The 20,565-nt window shown below is 31.4% G+C and overlaps 1 protein-coding gene across 1 annotated transcript; it reads left to right on the top strand.

The window, feature by feature from the left end:
- The first annotated feature begins 9,773 nt into the window (after positions 1-9,773).
- Positions 9,774-19,207, top strand: LOC117028922 (NKG2-A/NKG2-B type II integral membrane protein-like). The gene is made up of 6 exons (XM_033117760.1): positions 9,774-9,960; positions 10,353-10,448; positions 10,989-11,042; positions 11,561-11,712; positions 18,697-18,800; positions 19,032-19,207. The coding sequence occupies exons 1-6, from the start codon at positions 9,774-9,776 to the stop codon at positions 19,159-19,161; spliced, it is 723 nt and encodes a 240-aa protein (XP_032973651.1). The 3' UTR covers positions 19,162-19,207.
- The last annotated feature ends 1,358 nt before the right edge of the window (positions 19,208-20,565 follow it).

Here is a 20,565-nt window from a genome sequence, read left to right as displayed (position 1 = left end):
TTTTTTTTTCACTTTTTAAAAACTTATTAATTAAAAAATATTTTTATTAAATTCATTGGGATAACATTGGATATTAAAATTACATAGGCTACAAGTTTACAATTCTATAATACATCATCTGTATATTGCATTGTGTGTTCACCACCCAGAGTCAGTTCTCCCTTCATCACCATATATTTGAACCCCTTTATCATCTTTTACCACCCCCTCCCCCATTTATCATTGGGAAATCTTTCTAAATTTTGATAGAGGTGATGGTTGCAAATTCTGTGAATACACTAAAAATTACAGATTTTTACACTGTAAATGGATGAATTGTATATAAACTACACCTCAATAAAACTTTTTTTTTAAATTAAAATTTATTGTGGTGACTATTGTTAGTAAAGTTACATATGTTCCGGGTGTACAATTCTGTAATACATCATCTATATATCACTTTGGGTGTTCACCACCGAGTCAGTTCTCCTTCCATCACCATGTATTTGAACCCTTTTCTCATCTACTATGCCCCTCCCCCAAACTCTGGTAACCACTATTGTCTTTATCTATCAGTTTTTGTTTCTTTATTTGTTTGTCTTGTTACTTTGTTGTTTTCAGTTTCATATCCTACATATCAGTGAAATCAAATGGTTCTGGACTTTTTCTGTCTGACTTATTTCACTCAGCATAATAATCTCAAGATCTATCCATTTTGTTGTAAATGGCACTATTTCATCTTTTCTTATGGCAGAATAGTGTTCCATTGTGTATATATATCACAACTTCAGAAAATATAGGTACTAAACTTACGAACCTTGGGTTCAAAGAGAGTCAATAAAACTGTTAAAAAAAACAAACCACCTGGCTTTATATATTTGGGGCTGCATTTGAACTTTATTTATAAAGATTAATCATTTTACAATATTGACTCTTTCAATCAATATCGTGCTTTATCCTTCCTTGTATTAGGTTTTCTTTAATTTCACTACTATATTTTTTATTTTTCTATATGGAAGTCTTACACAAACATGGGTATTTCACAGTCGTGATTTTGTAAATAGCATTCTTATGTGTGAATTTTCTTTAGCAATTTTTGCTGCTTTACACAGAAATGCAATTGAGGTTTACATGTTGATCTTATATCCAATGTCTTCACTGATTGTTTGTATTCATTCTATCATTTCAAATATATATATTCTTCTGAATTTTTAAACAGCTATTTCATTTGTAAATAATCACACTTTTATTTATTTTTCCCTGGTGCAGTTACTTTTTTCCTTGGCTTATTTTCACATGGTAGGGTTTTATTTCCAGTGTTGAATAGAAAGGACAGTAAACGTTATCCTTCCCTATTTTGGGCGAAAATATTTAAATGTTTCATCCATAAGTGTGAGGTTCGTTTTAAAGTTTTTTGCATCATACCTTCCCCATATAAATGCAATTCCATAATATTGCTGTTTTTCTGACAGAGTTTATAATTAATCAGTTTCATTTTTATTATTTTTGTATCAATCGGAGTGATAAATGTTTTCTCTGTATAACGTTTATGCAGTAAACCACCTTTATTTCTTTCAAATGTTAAACCAATCTTGTATTTCTTTTTTTTTTTCCAATTAAAGTTTATTGGGGTGACAATTGTTCTTAAAGTGACATAGGTTTCAGGTGTACAGTTCTGTAATACATCATTCTGTATTGTCCCTCTTTAAAAATCAGTGATTATATTACACATAGATTATGTTGTTTTTCTTCATCCATATTGACAAAGAGATTATAATGAATTTTTACTTATGTTATATACTAGACAGGTTTTAATATCAAGACTAATCAGGATGTGTTCCTCTTTTTCTATTACCTGGAAGCCTTTGTATAAGAGAACTGTCATATTTTTAATGTCATTTTTCACTACTGATCCAATCTGAACGTGAAGAATTTTTTTGTAGGAAAGTTTGTAAAACGAACTCAATTTCTTTAATACATGCAAGTTTTACTGAATTTCCTATTTGTTGTACTGCATTTTCATAATTTTCTATTTCATATAGATTTTAAAATGTATTCATAATATGCCTTTATTCTCTCCATAGTATCTGTAAAAATGATAATGCTATTCCTGAGTTTATTCTAGGTATTAAAGATCTGTATCTTCTCACTTTTTTCAATAGCTATTTATCAATTTTATTAAGTATTTTCAATGACAATAACTTTGACCTGTTGATCCTCTCTACTGGAATTTATTCTTGGTCTTAATTTTGTATTTTTTTCTTCTTCATTTGGATTAAATTCACATAATTTTATCTTTTTAGTTTAAATTTTTTGATATGCATGATTTTATTTATTTATCCTTTATTTGTAAGATATGTACTTAAGGCAATTAATATTTCGCATGACAGTTTTGCTGTTATGTTTTCCCTGTAATTCATATAAAAATTGTGATTGATCATTGTGATAATTTCGTTGGCCCATATGTTATTTAGAAATTTATTACTAAATTTTAAACCATCTAAGAATTTTTTAAATTAGATCAACACCACAGTTTGTTTGTAAACATATTATATGTGTCAATAATCAAATTGACCACACTTCATACATTTCATTGTATAATATTAACAACATACCAGAAACATCCACTGTACTTAGTTATAGTTTTGGTACTTTAAAATCTTTAAATACAAACTATATTTGAAGAACTGAATATAAAAGAAAAAGATGAATGGACATAAAAGAAAAAGGATTTTTAAATTTTTGATTATTGACTCTTATTTTTGGCAAAATCTAGTTAGAGAATTTTCAGCGAAAATGAATATCTATGGGTCTATTTAAATGTGGCTCGTGTGACTGAGAGATCATCTTAAAATTTTATTTATTTTTAATTAGTTAAAATTAAAATGTTAATAGTCACATTTCAAGTGCCCACCTGCCAAACTTGGTGAGTGGCTACTGCAGTGATACTACAGTGCTGTATATTTTATTTTAATATTCTTGGAATACAACTATATAGTGTATTTTTTAATACTTTCATGTGAACTTAAAAATATGAGTATTTTATACTAATCTACTCTGTGTGTTTGTGTGCGTGTGTACTAGATAATTGTCTGGTTTAACACTATAGTATTTCTGATATATCTACTTCTCCGATGGTGAGAGAGAATTGTTTAAAGCTCCATTTATAATTATTTACTTGTCATTTTTTTACCCATTGTGAACTAAGGACGTGATATATATAACATTGTTTAATTGAAAACATCCAAGTGATGGCTATAGGGATAAGTGTATCAATTTTAAAAAGACAAAGTTAAGGAACTTTGCATTGTTTGACATCATTAACAAATGATTTGTTATAATTCTATAATGTGGTAATGGAAAAAAAAGATTATTAAATTAGTTTATGAAAATGTTTCTTGAGATAAATGAAATTGGAAACACAATATACCAGAACATATGGGATGCAACAAATGCTATTCTAAGAGGTAAGTTTATGGCAACAAATACCTACATTAAGAAGTAAGACAGAATCCAAATAAACAACCTAAGTCTACAGCTTAAGGAACTAGAAAAAGAAGAACAAACTGAGCTCAAACTTAGCAGAAGAAAGGAAATAATAAAAAGATTAGAACAAAAATAAATGAAACAGAGTGCTGAAAAACAACAAAAAAAATTAACTAAAGTAAGAGTTGGTTCTTTGAAAAAATAAACCAGTTTGACAAACTACTAGTTAGACTAACCAAGCGAAAAAGAGATAGGACCAAAATCTACAGAATTATAAATGAAAAAGATATATTACAACTGAAACCACAGAAATTTAAAGGATCATGAGAGACTACTATGAACAACTATACACCAAACAACTTAAAAGAAATGGGAATATTGTAGAAACAGACAACTTACCAAGACTTAATCAGTATAGAACAATTACTAGTAAGAAGATTGAATCAGAAATCAAAGCTCCCAATGCAGACAAGCCCAGGACTATATGACTTCACCTGAAAATGTTACCAAACATTTAAAGAAGAATTAACACTAATCATTCTCAAACTCTTCCAGAAAATTGAAGAGGAGTGAACACTTCCATATCCGTTTTAGGTGGACAGCATTATCCTGACAGCAAAACCAGAAAAGGTCACTACTAGAAAAGAAAACTACAGACCAACATCCCTGATAAATATAGATGCAAAAAAGTCTCAATAAAATGCCAGCACCTCAATTCAGCAGCACTTTAAAAGGATCATTCACCATGATCAAGTGGGATTTATCTTTGAGATACAAGGATGGTTCAACATATGCAAATCAATCAATATGATACATCGCATTAATAGAAAGAAAGAAAGAAATATATGATTATGTCAATGAACGCAAAAAAGCATTTGACAAAATTGAACATTTATCATGGTAAAAACCTCAATGAATTAGGCATCAAGGAAATAGATCTCCACATAATATAGGTAGTATATGACAAGTACACAGCTAACATTATACTCAGTGGTAAAAGAATGCAAGTGTTTTGTCTAAGATCAGGGGGGTGACAAGGGTGCCCACTCTCATCACTTCTTTTCACAGTAGTGTCGGATTCTTAGAACAATCAGGCAAGATAAAGAAATAATAAGTATCAGAATTGGATAGGAAGAAGTAAAAATGTTTCTATTTGCAGATGACATGATTTTACATGTAGAAAATCTTAAAGACTCCACTAAGAAATGTAAGATCTAATAAATGAATTCAGTAAAGTTGCAGGGTATAAAATTAACATAAAAAATCCAGTAGTGTTTCTATATGTTAACAACAGAACTTCTGAAAAAGAAATAAAGAAATCGATTCCATTACAATAGCATTGAGAACAAAAACACACTTAGGAATAAATTTGACTAAGGAGGTGAAAGATCTCTATGCTGAAAGCTGTGAGACATTGATGAAAGTAATTGAAGACACAAATAAATCAACAGGTATCCCATGTTCACATATTGGAAGAATTAATATTGCTAAGTTGTCAACACTACCAAAAGCCATCTATAGATTCAATGCAATCCTTATGCAGACTCCAATGGAATATTTTACAGAAGTAGAAAATACTACTCCTAAACTTATGTGGAACTACAAATGATCTTGAATAGTCAAAGAAATCTGAGGAAAAACAGAGCAAAGAAAATAGTATCACACTTTCTCATTTCAAGCTATCTTTAAAACTATAGTCATCAAATACTGTATGATCTCATATGCAGAATCTAAAACAACAACAACAAAGAAGACAATTATAAAAATTAATCAGACTTGCGGTTACCATAGGTGGAGGATTAGTGGAGGGATTGAAGAAGGTACAAATTCCAGCTTTAAAATAAATATTATAATGTAATGTACAACATAATGACTATAGCTGACACTCGTATGATATACAGTTGTTCCCCTGTTTCTGCAGGAGATACTTTATAAGACCCCCAGAGGACTCCTGATACCATGAATAGTGCCGAACCCTACATATACTATGTATCATTTTCCTGTAATTACATACCTAAGATGAAGTTTAACTTATAAATTAGGCACAATAGGAGAATAGCAGCAATAACTAACAATAAAATAGAACAATATGAAAAATATACTGCAATTAAAGTTTTGTGAATGTGGTCTCTCTCTTTCAAAATGCCTTATTGTACAGTACTAATACTCCTTTTTTTGTTTGTGATGATGGGAAAGAATAAAATGGCTACATGATGACATGAAGTGAGGAGAAGGATGTATGTATTGTGACACAGCATTAGGCTACTACTGACCTTCTGTCATATGTCAGAAAGAGGATCATCTGCTTAGAATGATGCTGGATCATCAAGCCTTGACAATGTTGATGGTTGAATGGCAGGAGCAGACAATGTCAACAGTTAGGGATCCTCAGTAGTTGAAAGTTTTTGCTGAATGCTTTTGGAAGAGCATTGTAACTGCAAGTTTCTTTGTCTTTTAAACTCATCAAAGTATTGCTCCAGAGGTTGTAAGCCTTTGGTTATTGTGCAGGTGATATCAATCCTGAATTCCATCTGGTTATCTTATTCCATAATTTTTATAAAATAAGGGTTATTGGAACACAAGCCCTGTGAACCACAGCAGTCTCTCTCATAACCAAAATGGCTATTATGTGACAAACAGGCAGGTAGCAAACACACTGTGGAAATACAGATGGAAAAAGGGACGATTCGAGTCCTGGCCCCAAGTGAACAGGATAGTGTGAGATTTCATCATGTAAGGCAGAACACACACAATTTAAAACTTATAAATTATTTATTCCTTTTTCATTTAATACTTTGGGACTTTGGTTGATCGGTTTTAATTGAAACCATGGAAAGCACAGCTGAGGATAAGGGGCAACTATTGTATAGTAAAGGTGTAAATAGAGTAAATCCTAAGAGTTCTCTCATAAGGAGAATTTTTTTCTTTATTCTTTTCATCTTTATTTTTTTTTAATGTACTATACGAGAAGGTGGATGTTAGTTAAACCTATTATGACAATCATTTCAGAATATATGTGAATCAAACCATCATGATGTAAAGTTTAGTTTCTTTCATTGCTCATGTGTCATTTAATTGAGTTCTGAAAGTCTACTATTTTTCAAATAAGTCAGACAGAGAAAGACGAATACCATATGATTTTACTTATATGTGGGATCTAAAAAAATAAACAAAGCAGAAAATCTCATAGATACAGAGAATATTTTGATGGTTGCCACATGTGAGGGGGCTTGGGGTGGGCGAAAAAGGGGTAAGGATTAAGAAGTACAAATTGGTTGTTACACAGTAGTCATGGTGATGTAGGGTATAGTAAAGGAATATAGTCAATAATATTGTAAGAACTATGTATGAAGCCAAGGGAGTAGTAGATTATTGGGAGATCACTTTGTAAGTTATATAAATGTCTAACCACTGAGCTGTACACCTGAAACTAATATAGTATTGAATGTCATCTGTAATTGATAAACAAATAAATAAATAAATAAATATCTACTTTTTCTGCCCTTCCCATTTTTTTTTTCGTATGGGAAAAAAATTTTAATTACCTTTGTCTTACTACTACATAGTAAGACTTGGAATTTTGTCTTTTACAACAAACATTTCTATTAAAAAAAAGACCATTGTGACTTGAAGATGAATCAACAAAAAACATAATTTGTAGTTATATAATATTTCAATATCTGCCATAGTGATATAGTTCAATATTGTTGCATGTTTTATCTTTCATAGAGATATTAATTTTGTCAGAAGAAATCTAAATAACATATAAGAATGATAAAAGGAAGGAAGGAACTTTAAGAACTAGGGCAGAGGAATTGAGAAGGTAAGTGTGGGAGCTCATGATCATTGTGACAGTCACCATAAGTTGAAAACGTAATAATTCTTCAGAATATTAGTGACAAATATCATTAAATAACTATTGTTAATGGGATTATGATTTTAGATTTTTTTCTATTATAATGGAAATGACATAATGACAGTTTAAGGAAAAGTGTGTAATGCCAGAATTTAGCAGCCCCACCTAAGAGCAGAATTTAAACATCTCCGTTACTCTTAATAAGGCCTAAGTTGTCAGTGTTTGTGATTAAGATGGAAGCAAGTTAACTGCATGTGTGGTCAGGACTTTTGTCCCCAGAAATCTTTTAGAATAAGAAAATAATTTCTCAGAGACACTTGCCAATGGGCAAACTAAATGATGCACTACCAACCCAAAGTATCCTATATTCTGGAGGTGTGTGAGGAGATAAATCGTCTTTAAAAAACCCCAAATGTAAGGATTTCCTGTTCAAACTTTAAGTGACACATTAATGAGAAATCTGCTTTTTCCACTCTTGCTTCACTCTGAGCTTTCACTGGGCAGCCTGTGAAGACCACAGATATTGTTTGTTTACTAGAGTAACGTGGTCTCCCACGGCAGGATGCTCACCTTTCTGGCCTGAAGAAGGTATGTGTCTCTACTCTCCTGTCTCTCTACTGGCCCATCCTATGAAGTGGGAGATTACAAATGCTAGATATGATGCAACTGAGGTATAATTAATATGCAAATAAAAAAGAATAAATAAAGTATCTTTATTTAAGTAATTCCGTGTAAAAATCAAGAATAAAATATGGAATATGTTGGAGGATTTCTTAAACTACTCAAATTGTTGCCTGTGGAGAATTACTCAAGTGCATATACTCATTCATATTTGGATTTGAAAATTGAAACAATTTAAAGTAAAATCCCATGAGAATCATAACAAGGCAGAGTTATTTTTGGATTTTTGTAATTAATATATGTAGATATAATTATATGTTATATTTGGTATTTAAGCCAGCCTTTAAAAATTCTTAAAATGAATTCTTTGCACTGTGAAGGTAAACATAATTCTTCATAGACTTACTTAGATTAAATAAAAGCAGTGGCTTTTAATAAAAATACAGATGAGATAGCTCCTGTAAAATGCTACTTTAAGCTTAATTTAAACAAAGAAAAGATTTTTTAAAAAATTAAATGAAACATTGCAAGAAAAGACATCATATTGATAAAAAGATGCTTGTCTAATGCATTATGTTAGAGTCTAACTGACATAAACTAGAAATAATAACATATTAAATATATTAAAATAATAATTAGCATAACTAACATATTCTTGAGAGTTTATAAAGCCAGATTGAGTGTTTCACCTGCATAGTATCTACATATTTGTATATCTAATTTCCATTAGTAATCTAGGTTTCTAGACACTAAGGAACTATTTAAAGGTCATATATCATAAGTTTTGAGCCAGATTTAATTCTAGAATTCACTGACCACAGAGCCCATTGACTGAATTATTCAATTACATAATTTGATTCATTTCTTTGCTTTCAAAACTAGAGCTACCCTCACTGACTTTGATAGCCATAGGAATTTTTTGGAAGTTTCAAACACCAGTGTTCTTCTATAAACGATCCGGATATGTATTTATCATTTTATAATTGTATATCTTTACCATTAAATCCAAATTTATTGTGTTACATAAGTATTTAAAAAAAATTGTTGTTTTGTTCTCAATATTTTTTAGGTTTTGAATAAGCATAGTCTGTCTGTAACAGTTTTCAAAATATGACATATTTCTTTTTTAAAAAAATTAAAGTTTATTGGGGTGACAATGGTTAAAGTTTCATAGGTCTTAAGTGTAAAATTCCACAGGATCAAATATAAGGTGATGGAAATATTTCTTTAAAATTGTAATAATTTCTCATAACTTCACAATCATTCAAAATAAAAGATCATTTGATAACAACTCATTTCCTTTAATAAGTAAATGTAAGTCACTAAATGAAATTAATTTAGTGCAGGGAATTACTATATATGCCAACACTACTAATTCCCCATCTTTGAGCACTCAGTCTTTAACCTTATTGTATTTCAAAATTGTCATAAATATTGTGAGTCACTTTTTTCTAATACAGAATTTTAATTTTTAATACAGACATTATAATAGTGTTAAAAATAATTCTCTGTCATCTAACTTAAATTGAAGATATTTTTATTTATGAACTTCTTTTTTCTCACTAATTTATCACTTTTCATTGCTCCAACCAAAAATATATTGTCAAATATAGAATATCTTAAAAATGTATTTAACCATGACACACTTATTTAAAGCTCTAAAGCATTTAAAATAAGACCTTTAGACTCTTCTACTGCAAAATGAGGCCAACTCACCCTCTACCCCACCCACTTTTACTGCAAGGGATCTTGTCATTGCATATATTAATACCATTCATTGTTAAGTACCCTTACCTTAGAGCACAGTCTCAGACACCACTCAGCTGCAGAGATGAATAACCAGAGAGTAACCTATGCAGAACTGAATCTGGCTAAGGATTCCAGGAGGCAGCAAATAAAACCTAACGGCTCTAAGAGTTCCATTTCAGTAACTGAGCAGGAAATAACCTATGCAGAATTAAATCTTCAAAATGCTTCATGTGATCTTCAAGGGAATGACAAGAACTACCACTGCAAAGGTAAAAAATTTAATAGATATATCGTATAACTATTCTAGAATGTGCAGTTGGGGTGCAGAGATGTAGGGAAACAGTAGGGAATATGTGGAGAAATATTTTTTATTTGTGGGGTTCAGAGCTTGAAGTTGGAATACAGCATTCTAATGTGAAATGTGAGGACTAATTTTACTCAGGCATCGTTGTAATGTGTAGTCTTTGACCAACAACTCATGGAGCATTGTGTTTCCTGACAACGCAATGGTACATTCTGAGAGGAAGATTGCAATGGCAGATATGGGTCTGGGATCCAGTTTATGTATATGATTCCCTGTTCAGGAAGGTTCTCTGTGTGCAAACTATCTAAACAACGGTTTCCATCTCATTCCTCAGTGTTTCCCTTTCTCTCCCTGTAGATTTTCCATCATGTCCAGAGAAGCTCTTTGCTGAGATTCTGGGAGTCATCAGTGTTGTCTTGCTGGCCACTGTGGTAGCAATAGCTGTTAAAACCTGTAAGTCAATATTTGAAAAATTATGAGGGAACTTTTCACTTCAGTGATTGATTTTCAATGGCTCTAAATGTTTCATAATATTATGGAATAGGCCTCTAATTTTAACGTATGCATTTAGATTAAATGTGAAAGGGTTGACAGAATTTGTCGAAGATTAAATATCAGGATGATTGTAGAGAGCATTTTACAAATATACGTACATATATATGTACATATTTAAAAATGTATATACTTATAAATTCTGATTTCATAAATCAAAGTCATGCTTTAGAAGAGTAAAAGAGCTTATTGAGAAATACAAACTAATTCTTGAGATTGGTTAAATCAAATACTGCAATGCAGTTTAGTCTTTAGCCTTTTGAAATATATTTCGTCAAATATTTTAATTCATTAATTTTTCTTGTAAATTTAATTTTTTTCAGATTATTCTAATCCTAAACATTACACTAAATGTGAAAGTAAGAAACAAAAAGTGTTATGATTTATGTAGATAAATATTAATGAAGATCAATATTAATTAGAATGACTCCTTTTTTCTAGCTATTGTAATGCCAGAGCAGAATAATTCTCCCTTGACAACAGGGATCCAGAAAGGTACGGAATAATTTTCAGAGTTCTGATATTAGTACAGTTTATAGTTTGCAACTCAAGGTAGGCAAAAATAATAATGGGGTTTTTTGGGGGAGTATATAAATTATAATATTGGGCAATAAATGTTCAAAAATAATAATTTTAGGAGAATGCTCCTTCTTATGTAAGAATATGGAGAAATGTACATTTTAAATCACCATACTTATTGTTGCCGATTGGCTGACATTTCCCCCTGCTATATACTATGAGAAATAATTTTGCTATTCCAGAAATGTGGTTTTGTTCATTGACTTTCATGACATGTGTTAAAGTGGACATTTATGTTTGTGTTTTCTTTATTTGGGTACATAAGTTAGGGAGTGAGAGGATAACCCTTCTCTGTGAGTGTATGATTGTATTTTATTTTACATGTACCAGCCAGTGAGGGTGCATAGGAATGTTATGCACATATATGTTTACAGTTATGAAAATTAATTTTTACTTTTATAATTCAAATTGTTTTCGGATAATAATTTCTTCAGCATATCATCGTGATTGTTGTCCAAAAGAATGGTTTACATATTCCAACAACTGCTATTACATTAGCACTGAAAGAAAACTATGGAATGAGAGTCAGATGGCCTGTGCTTCCAAGAACTCTAAGCTGTTTTATATAGATAATGAAGAAGAAATGGTAAGATTTTAGTAAGATTTTATTAAAAGATTATTTTGGTCTGCATTAGATTTTTAGTATTCATTCACATTTTTGTATACATTGGTAGTTTATTTTAAAGTCTGTTAATACTCTATTGTTTAACTCTTTAATATTTTATTTATATTTCATGCTATTAATGTACATTTAGTAGTTTCCAGTTCTCATTTTCCATAGACAACAATGCGTGTATACGTGCTTTTTGTCTAAAATAAGCTTTGCTATTTAATTTTGCTGCATAATTTTAAATTATAGCAAGGAAAATGAACATATCATGATTGTGTAGATTGATATAAAATGAAAGGACCCATATAATTACAAATCAGATCATGAAAAGGAAGTTTCCAGTCCACAATATCTCAATCCTGTGTATTCTCTTAACTTTCCCTCCCCCTACTTAACCACTATTCTGATTTTCAATATTCTAAATTATCTTTGCTTAAATTTGAGCTTCATGTAACAGGGATCATTCATGATGCATTTTACGTGTCTCCTTTCATTCCCATATGATATTTTTGCCATTCATCCGCACTGTTGCATTTATCTGTAGTTAATTTTTGCTGCTGTATTACATGTACATGACATTTTTAATCTACACCATTCAGAATGCAGTTGTTTTAATGTGGGTATTGTAAATAATATGAAAATCCTTGTGTACATCTTTTTTCCAAATATTATATTTATAATTTACATATTATATATACATCTTATGTAGAGTATATTGTATTTATATAAATATAATACGCATTTATATAAACACAGGTGTATGTTTATAAGTGTGTTTATAAATAAAATTATATTGTTATAGTTGTATATTGGTGTAATTATAATATAACGTCTTCTATGTCTCAGAATAAAATTACAGGGTGATAAATGTATGTGTATGTCAAATATATTAAATTATTATAGCACTTTTTGGTTTATTGAGTAAAGACACATTTTACCAAATGGGCCTTTGATTTAAAACTTAGTACTATGAGTAATTTTAATGTTATCATTTTTTGTCATTATAGAAAAGTATCACAATGACATTAATAGGTCTTTTCCTAATTACTATTTAGTTGAACACATCCTTCTGGGCTACTAATCATGACATTCTCTTCTGTGAGAATGACAAATACTTGCTCATGTCTTTTGCCCATTTCTCCTATATGTTGTCTTGTCATTTTCCTTCCTGGCAGTTCTTGTTATATTTTGGATATGAGCTCTTTTTTGAATTTATGAGATGCAAAAAGCTTTTTTGACCTTGTGACTTACATTCTTATTCTCATATTGGCGTCTTTTAATGACCAGAATTTATTAATGTTAGCAGAGTCTACTATATCATTTTGGGTGTTACTGATCATTTTGGACCTACTTGTGAAATCAGTCAAGGTTCATGAAGACAATCTACATTATTCACTAGGTTTTATTATTTTCCTTTATTATCATTTTCTAATTGATGGATCATAATTTATAACAAAGATTATCTTTTCATAAATGACTGCATATGCATGTATAATTCTATATATACATATATGCACAAATATACTTTATATAGATAATGTGTATTATATATCTTTATATAGATAATAATGTATATAACATATGTATATACATATACATACACATATAGAACAATTATAAAAATATACTGTAATGAAAGTTATATAAATTTGGTCTGTCTCATTTGTCTCTCAAAATATATTATTTTACCATACCCATCAAGTGTGAGGTATGACAGCAAAAGTAGCAGAGATTTCTTTTTCCTTCATAATTTCACAGATGGAGCATTATTTCTTAGTGTAGATTTTAGTGATTTCTCCAGAAGATTTTTTGTCTTTTCTGATTAAATCAAGAACTTTCACCGTTTCACTTAAAGAAAGCAGTTTACAACCTCTCTTTGGCAAATTTGATTGCCAGTATAATTAGTCTCAGATTTAGGACCATTATTAAGTCAAATAAAGGTGACTTGAACACAAGCTCTGAGATGCTGCATCAGTGGATCTGATAACCAAGTGATAACTTTAAGGGATGGGGAGCATATACAGCATAGATACGATGGACAAGGGACGCTTCATATCCTGGGCAGAGGGAGTGGGGCGGGGAGTTTCATCATGTTACTTAGAATTACACAGAACTTACACTTCAATTTTTTAATTTTGGAATTTTCCTTTTAATACTTTTGGAGCCTGGTGGACCGTGGGTATCTGAAACAGCAGGTAATGGACACCACAAATAAGGGGGCACCTCTGTATGTAAATCACAGTCTACACAGCCTACAGCAGTTTGTGTAACATGGAGAAACCTTATCTCCCTTTTTTGTTCCTTTACTGTGTCCATTGATAATATAATTGTCTTAAATATTTTATCAATATACATTTAGAATCACATGACTGAATGTTATAATTTGCTTCAATGTATAATTTTGCCTCAATTATCAAAAATTTAGAAAACAGAAGAGGAGATGGATAGTCTATATATCTAGTAAGATTTTTATTTGTTTTCTTTTCCTTCCTGATAATCCAAAAGTAACTCTTTTATCATTTAATTTCTGCTTAGATAATTCCCTTTAGCTATTCTATTAGAATGGGCCTGGTGGTGGCTTGTTTTCTTAGTTTTTCTTTATCTGAGAATGTCTTGATTTCCCCTTCATTCCTGAGTGGTATATCCGCCGGACTTTTCTATGGTTTTTGGTTGGAATGAGGCAGTTAGCATCTAAACGCTTTCTGTCTTTCTAGCCTGCTCCTTTCGTGGTCCTTTGGAGAGACAAATGTTTTTTTCTGGACTTTTGTTTGTACCCGTGGGTGTTTGTGGTTTGCTGGCCACTGCAGCATCCAGTCAGAGATTAATAAGGTAAAAAGTAATTCCAGAGAGCTTACTGCCATCTCACTCATCAGGTCCGGAGTTCCCAGTTGTGTCATCTTTCTCATCACCTTTTGAATCTTTTTATGTAGAAGAAGGGATGTTAGCTGTACGAGTACTTAGTGGGATAAATAAAGAACGTCCACCTCCATGTTTCCAGAACAAGAAGTCTGATCTGCAGCAGCTTTAATTTAATTTTCTTAAGACTAATTATCTTGAGAATCTTTTTATGTACTTATTTGTCACCTTATGTCTTTTTAAAATTTTTTATTGAACATCGGGGCACATATATCTTTACGGATAAATGTTTTCAGAATTTTTGGTTGATACCCAGAAGAGGGATTGCTGGGTCATACGGTAATTCTATTTTAAATTTTTTGAGGAATCTCCACACTGCTTTCCATAGGGGCAGCACCAATCTCCATTCCCACCGATAGATGATTGGATAGAGAAGATGTGATATATATATATACACACACACACACAATGGAATACTATTCATCCATAAGAAAAGATGAAATAGTGCTATTTGGGAAAACATGGATGGTTCTGGAGATTATTGTGCTAAGATAAATAAGTCTGACAGAAAAAGTCAAGAACCATATGATCAGTGATGTATGGTATACAAAACTGGAAACAAAGGAACAAGACAATAAATGAAGAAACAAAAATTTTTATTAAATATATTGGGGTCACATTGGAGCCTTTAAATCTCCAACTATAATCATTGAATTATGTATGTCTCCTTTAAATTTTGTCAGTTTCTACTTCATGTATTTGAGAGTTCTGCTGTTAGGTGGTCGTATCGTTATAATTATTTAATCTTCTTGTAATGCCATGGTTAATATTTTGAAATTTTTTTTATTTCTAATAATATTTCTTGTTATAACAGCAATTTTGTCTGACATTAGAATGGCCTTTTCAGCCTCTTTCTGATTACAATTTACAGGGAATATCATTTTTCATCCGTTTACTTTCATTTTTAGTGCTTTTGAATATAAAATCTAATTATGATAGACAAGATCTAGATGGATCTTATATTTTTCACTCAGTATGACAATTTATGTCTTTCGACTAAAATGTTTATTTTATTCACATTTAATATAATTATTGGTATAGTTGGATTTAGGTCTCCTGTTTTGCTTTGTTTATGTCCATGTCTTTAAGTTCTTTTCTTCCATATTTTTGACATCTTTTGTTAAACACATATTATTATAGCATTCGATTTTAATTCCTCTGTTGATGGTTTGGCTATTTTTTTTTCATTTTCTTAGTAGTTCCTATAGATATTACAAATATATCCTTAACTTATCACCTTCTACTTCAAGTTAATTCTGAGTAAATTCCAGTAAAATATAGAACCTTAGCACCAATATAGCTCTATTTCCTCCCCCCTCTTTTGGGGTCTTGCTATTCCTTCTAACAATGTTGTACTGTGTCAGCCAGCACTGGTTTGTGAGCAAACAACAATAATGCACATCCTTCATGACCTGGCATTCATTATTTACACAAGGATTATTTGAAATGAATCTTTGTATGGATTTCTACACCACAAAAATAAACAAATATTAACAGATAAGGTTTTCTTCCCCCACCCCCGAATGAAAGGTTCCCGTTTACCAGCACAAAGTTGCATCCAGATATGATACAGACCCAACCATGCAGTGTTATAATTATTGCCTTAAATAATCTTATTTTTAAAAGAATTCACAAGAAGAGAAACACCGATGCTTAAGTTTATCCCCATATTTACTATTTCCTCTGCTCTTCCTTCCTTCCTGTGGATAAGGGTTACCATCCAGTGTTATTTACTTTTAGCTTGAAGAATATTCTTTGAGGACAGGTCTGCTAACAAGAAATTCTCTGTTTTTGTGTATGTTGTAAGGTCCTTATTGCAACTTCTTTTTTGAAGGACTGTTTTGCTGAAGTTAGAATTCTTGTTTGACAGGTTTTGTTGTGTTCCCCCCAGCCCTCGTACTTTCAGCTCTTTAAATATGTCACTCCCTGCTTACTATTCTTCATTATTTCTGATAACAACTCTCTATTAATGATATTGTTAATTTCTTATATGTAATGGGTTAAGTTTTCTTTTGCTTATTTCAAAGTTATCTCTTTTTTTTATTTGTTTGCTTTCTATTTTACATTTTATATTGTGGTAAAAACTGTTAAGATAAAATTCACCATTACAAATTAAAAGAAAAAAGACACAGACTTGATTTTCTTAGAGCAATTTAGGTTTCAGCAAAATAGAGACAAGACAGAGATTTTCTCTATATCCTTACTGGCTACTCATCTCCCTAATCTGGAATAGTTCTTCAGAACAAACGTAGATTCTGGGTGAGATAATGTGGTCTGGGTGCTGCTAAGGGAAGGGAAATATCTCACCCATTCCCTCGTTTTCACATTTTTACACTGACTCAATCTGTCATACTTCTGCATTTCCCCTCAGGATTATTTCTTTGTCTGTGTCTTTAATGTTTTTTAGTCATTTGATTATAATGTTTTGAGAAGTGGATTTCTTTGTGCTAATTCTCTTTGTAGTTTGCTGAGCTTCATATGCCTACAATATTTTTAAAATTAAATTTAAAAAGTTGTTCATTCATTATGTCTCAAAATTGTTTTTTTCCCTCTGTCTCTCTTTGTATTCTCAGTATATATTTACACCTACATTAGTTTTCTTGATGCTGCTTGAAAGGTCTTGAGGATCTGCTTATTTTTCTCTCTATTTTTTAGGGTAAATAGTTCTTTAAACACTATCTTCAATTTCTTTAATTCTCTGTCTGTGTCTCAAATTTTACGTCAATTTAGTAAATTTTGCATTTTAGATATGTTTTTCAATTTGCAGTTTCTATTTGATTCATTTATGTAGTTTTTATTTCTCTGTTTGGTACATGTTTTGTCACTGTCATCATATTCAAATATAGTTATCTGAACATATATTTATAGTAATTATTCTAAAATATTTTTTTCTAATAAATCTAACATCTTATCTCAATAAAAGGTTCTCTGACTGATTGTTTTCCCTGAGTAGAGAAGGCATTTTTTTGTATGTTTTCTATGATTAGATATGTTTGATAATATGATGTAGTAAACAGGGATTCTGTTTCCTGTGTCTTAGATTTGTTCTTTTTTGTAACTTGGAAAACTTTTACTGCTGAATCTTCTCCTATAGAGTGTGCTTGCTTATATCTCTTCTCAGATTTTAAAATTCTTATTGTTTGTTTTTATTTTTAGCCTGGCTTCCTAGGGTTTCCCCTTGTGCATGCATAACTTAGTTGACAACTAATGATTATATATTTTTAGTGTATTCAAATACCTCCAGTCAATGGAGGTATTGATGTACCTGTCAATCTGTTATTTGATGTACCTGTGTATACTGGGGAGAGTTCATAACTTTGCAATTAATTTTCAAGTCCCCTTTGCCTTTTATTTTTTATTGGGACCATCTTTATTTCCTCTAGAGAAGTGCATATTTGTTTCATCAGCCAAGAACGTGTAGAGAGTTAATGTCTTCTCTTCTTGTGAACTCTCCGTTTTATTTCCTCTCCATTATTTTTGTGGCTGGCTCTGCGCTGGACACAAAGGAAACTAAAAGCACGGACTAGAAAAAGGGTGGGTTTTCCTCTTTTAAACCTTGTAAATTCAGCACTTCAGAACTGAAAAAGTAGTGGGTAATTTAGTACCACCTTTCCTATTGCTAATCAAGTGTCCCCATGTGGCAACAACACCAGTGATTTGTGCAGCCTTCTCCAAATTGTAAAAACTACAATTCTTCTTACTCTCTGAGCTGAGGAGGGGGTGAGGAATGACACGGGAGCAGTCCTAGGCAAGAAGACTACAAATTTGCTCCATTCTTACTTGAATTGCTAGGAGCTTTTCCAATAATAAGTCACAAGTTATTATTAGTCTTTAGTCAATTGTCACAGCCTTGAAATTATTTGTGTCAATTTTCCTCTTTATATAGTCATAGGAATACATTTTCCTAATGTGTCCAGTTTATAAATATATAATGTAAATTGAAAGACTGTATAAAATAGAAAGAATTAACTTTATATTCCATTAAAATTTCATATTACTATAAAAGCTTTTATCTGACTTCTCATAAAATTTGTTTCCTACTAGAAATTTTTGAGCTCCTTTTGTTCTCTTTCATGGATTGGACTCCCGAACAGTACCGATGGTAGTTTGTGGGTGTGGCAAAATGGCTCAACTTTCTCTTCCAAACTGTAAGTTTCATGAGAACTCATATATTTTATGCCTTGAAGTAATTAATCTTAGAAAGAAAAAGCAATATGTGAACAATTGTATGAAGACAATTATTTAAGTATTTCCATATAGAAATTATACGAGGACTACTCAGATATAGGTATATAGGTACCAGTCTAAGTAAATTATTTATTCATTAAAATATTAGGTCATATATTATCAGATTAACGACATTACTTTCTGTATTTCAGGTTCTCAGTATCTTCAGGAATGGGCAAGAAGTGTTCATATGTGTTGTTTGACACACAACAGCTTTATTCTGAATCCTGTTTACAAATAAAACAATATGTTTGCAAGTACCAGAAACGTAGGCTTATCTAAAGTTGGTATAATGCTAAACTGAAAAGAACATATTTTTAGTTTATTTAAAGACCATACAATAATTTTCTTTGAATTATTTCTTATGATACAATTTTGAGGACAGCTTCACATTCACAACATAATTAAGATAGGTACTGAGATTTCCCATATTCCCCCCACCCCTACACATGCAGAGCTTCCCCCATGGTCAACATCACTCACCAAAATGATACATTTGCTACTGAGAATGAATCTACATCAATGCATCATAATCACTTAAAATCCATAGTTCATGTGAGGCTTCACCTTGGTCTTGTAGAATTGTTTTAAATCTATATTTTTATTAATTTTTAAAATATATATCCAAGTATATGTTATATGTTTCTTAAGCTTCCACTACTTATTAAAATGAATCAAGTATAAATTACAAATTTTAATATCAAGAGATGTTATTTGTAAATCCTCAATATGGTGAATAATTCCATTTATATTTTCAAATTAGTTGATTTGTCCCAGCCCTCTTTGTTGAAAATGAGGATTCAACAACACAGGCTGACAGAGTAAGTCAAAGTGGGGTTAGAAGACAAAAAAGTGAGAAAATTTGGTTAAAAGAATTATTAAATTTTTGTAGGGGAGATAACCTACAAACAGGAGAAAAAGAAAATTATAAAGAATACCCTAGGGTTAAAGAAGAATACCTGAAGGTAGAATGACTTGGAAGCCAGGTCTATTCACTCAGGATGGGTTTCAGACTTCACTGAACACAGTGCGGCTGCAGACAACCTGACAAAAACATGTTTGCTGAATTGCCCTGGATAGAGCAGATCCACAGTCTGCTGGCTGTTACTGGTGAGGACGAATCTCAGGCTGTGACTGGCAAGCAGGAAGACCTCCCCACCATGGTGTCCGCAGGCAGAGGTTGGAAAAGAGGGAACTATGACTGGGACTGACCACAAAAATTGCTGGAGGGTAAATACCACAGGACTTCCTGCATGCATGCAACTGGCAACCTCACCACAGAGCCAATGGGGAGAAAGCACCATGAAACCAGGAACAAGAGTTCTTTAGCTCTGGCATTGTCTCTCCAGTGACATTTTCTGGCAAAACAACATCATGCGAGTTGATAATGCAGAAAAAGTTATAAGGTCTATCTCCATTATCTCAGAGAGGGCAATGAAGGACAGATTGGGAGCTGAGATTAATAAATTGTTAATTGGACTTTGAGATTACCGTGCAAGAATTACAAAATTGATGCATGACATAATTCTTTATATAGTAAACCCTAAGGACTCCACCAAAAAATTATTAGAACCAATAAACAAATACAGTAAAGTTGTAGGATACAAAATTAATGTACAAAAATCCATGCATTCCTACATGCTAACAATGAAATTTCAGAAAAAAAGAAAATAAAAAGCAACACAC

This window comes from Rhinolophus ferrumequinum, chromosome 10 (genome assembly GCF_004115265.2).
Source record: "Rhinolophus ferrumequinum isolate MPI-CBG mRhiFer1 chromosome 10, mRhiFer1_v1.p, whole genome shotgun sequence".
NCBI lineage: Eukaryota > Metazoa > Chordata > Mammalia > Chiroptera > Rhinolophidae > Rhinolophus > Rhinolophus ferrumequinum.
Note: the sequence above shows the minus strand (reverse complement) of the source record. Positions and strands in the feature narration are given on the sequence as shown.

Coding starts and splice junctions, on each gene's coding strand:
- LOC117028922 (XM_033117760.1), top strand. CDS start 9,774: ATGAATAACCAGAGAGTAACCTATGCAGAACTGAATCTGGCTAAGGAT. Junction 11,713..18,696: donor TAGATAATGAAGAAGAAATG/GTAAGATTTTAG, acceptor GTTTCCTACTAG/AAATTTTTGAGCTCCTTTTG. Junction 18,801..19,031: donor TCAACTTTCTCTTCCAAACT/GTAAGTTTCATG, acceptor TCTGTATTTCAG/GTTCTCAGTATCTTCAGGAA.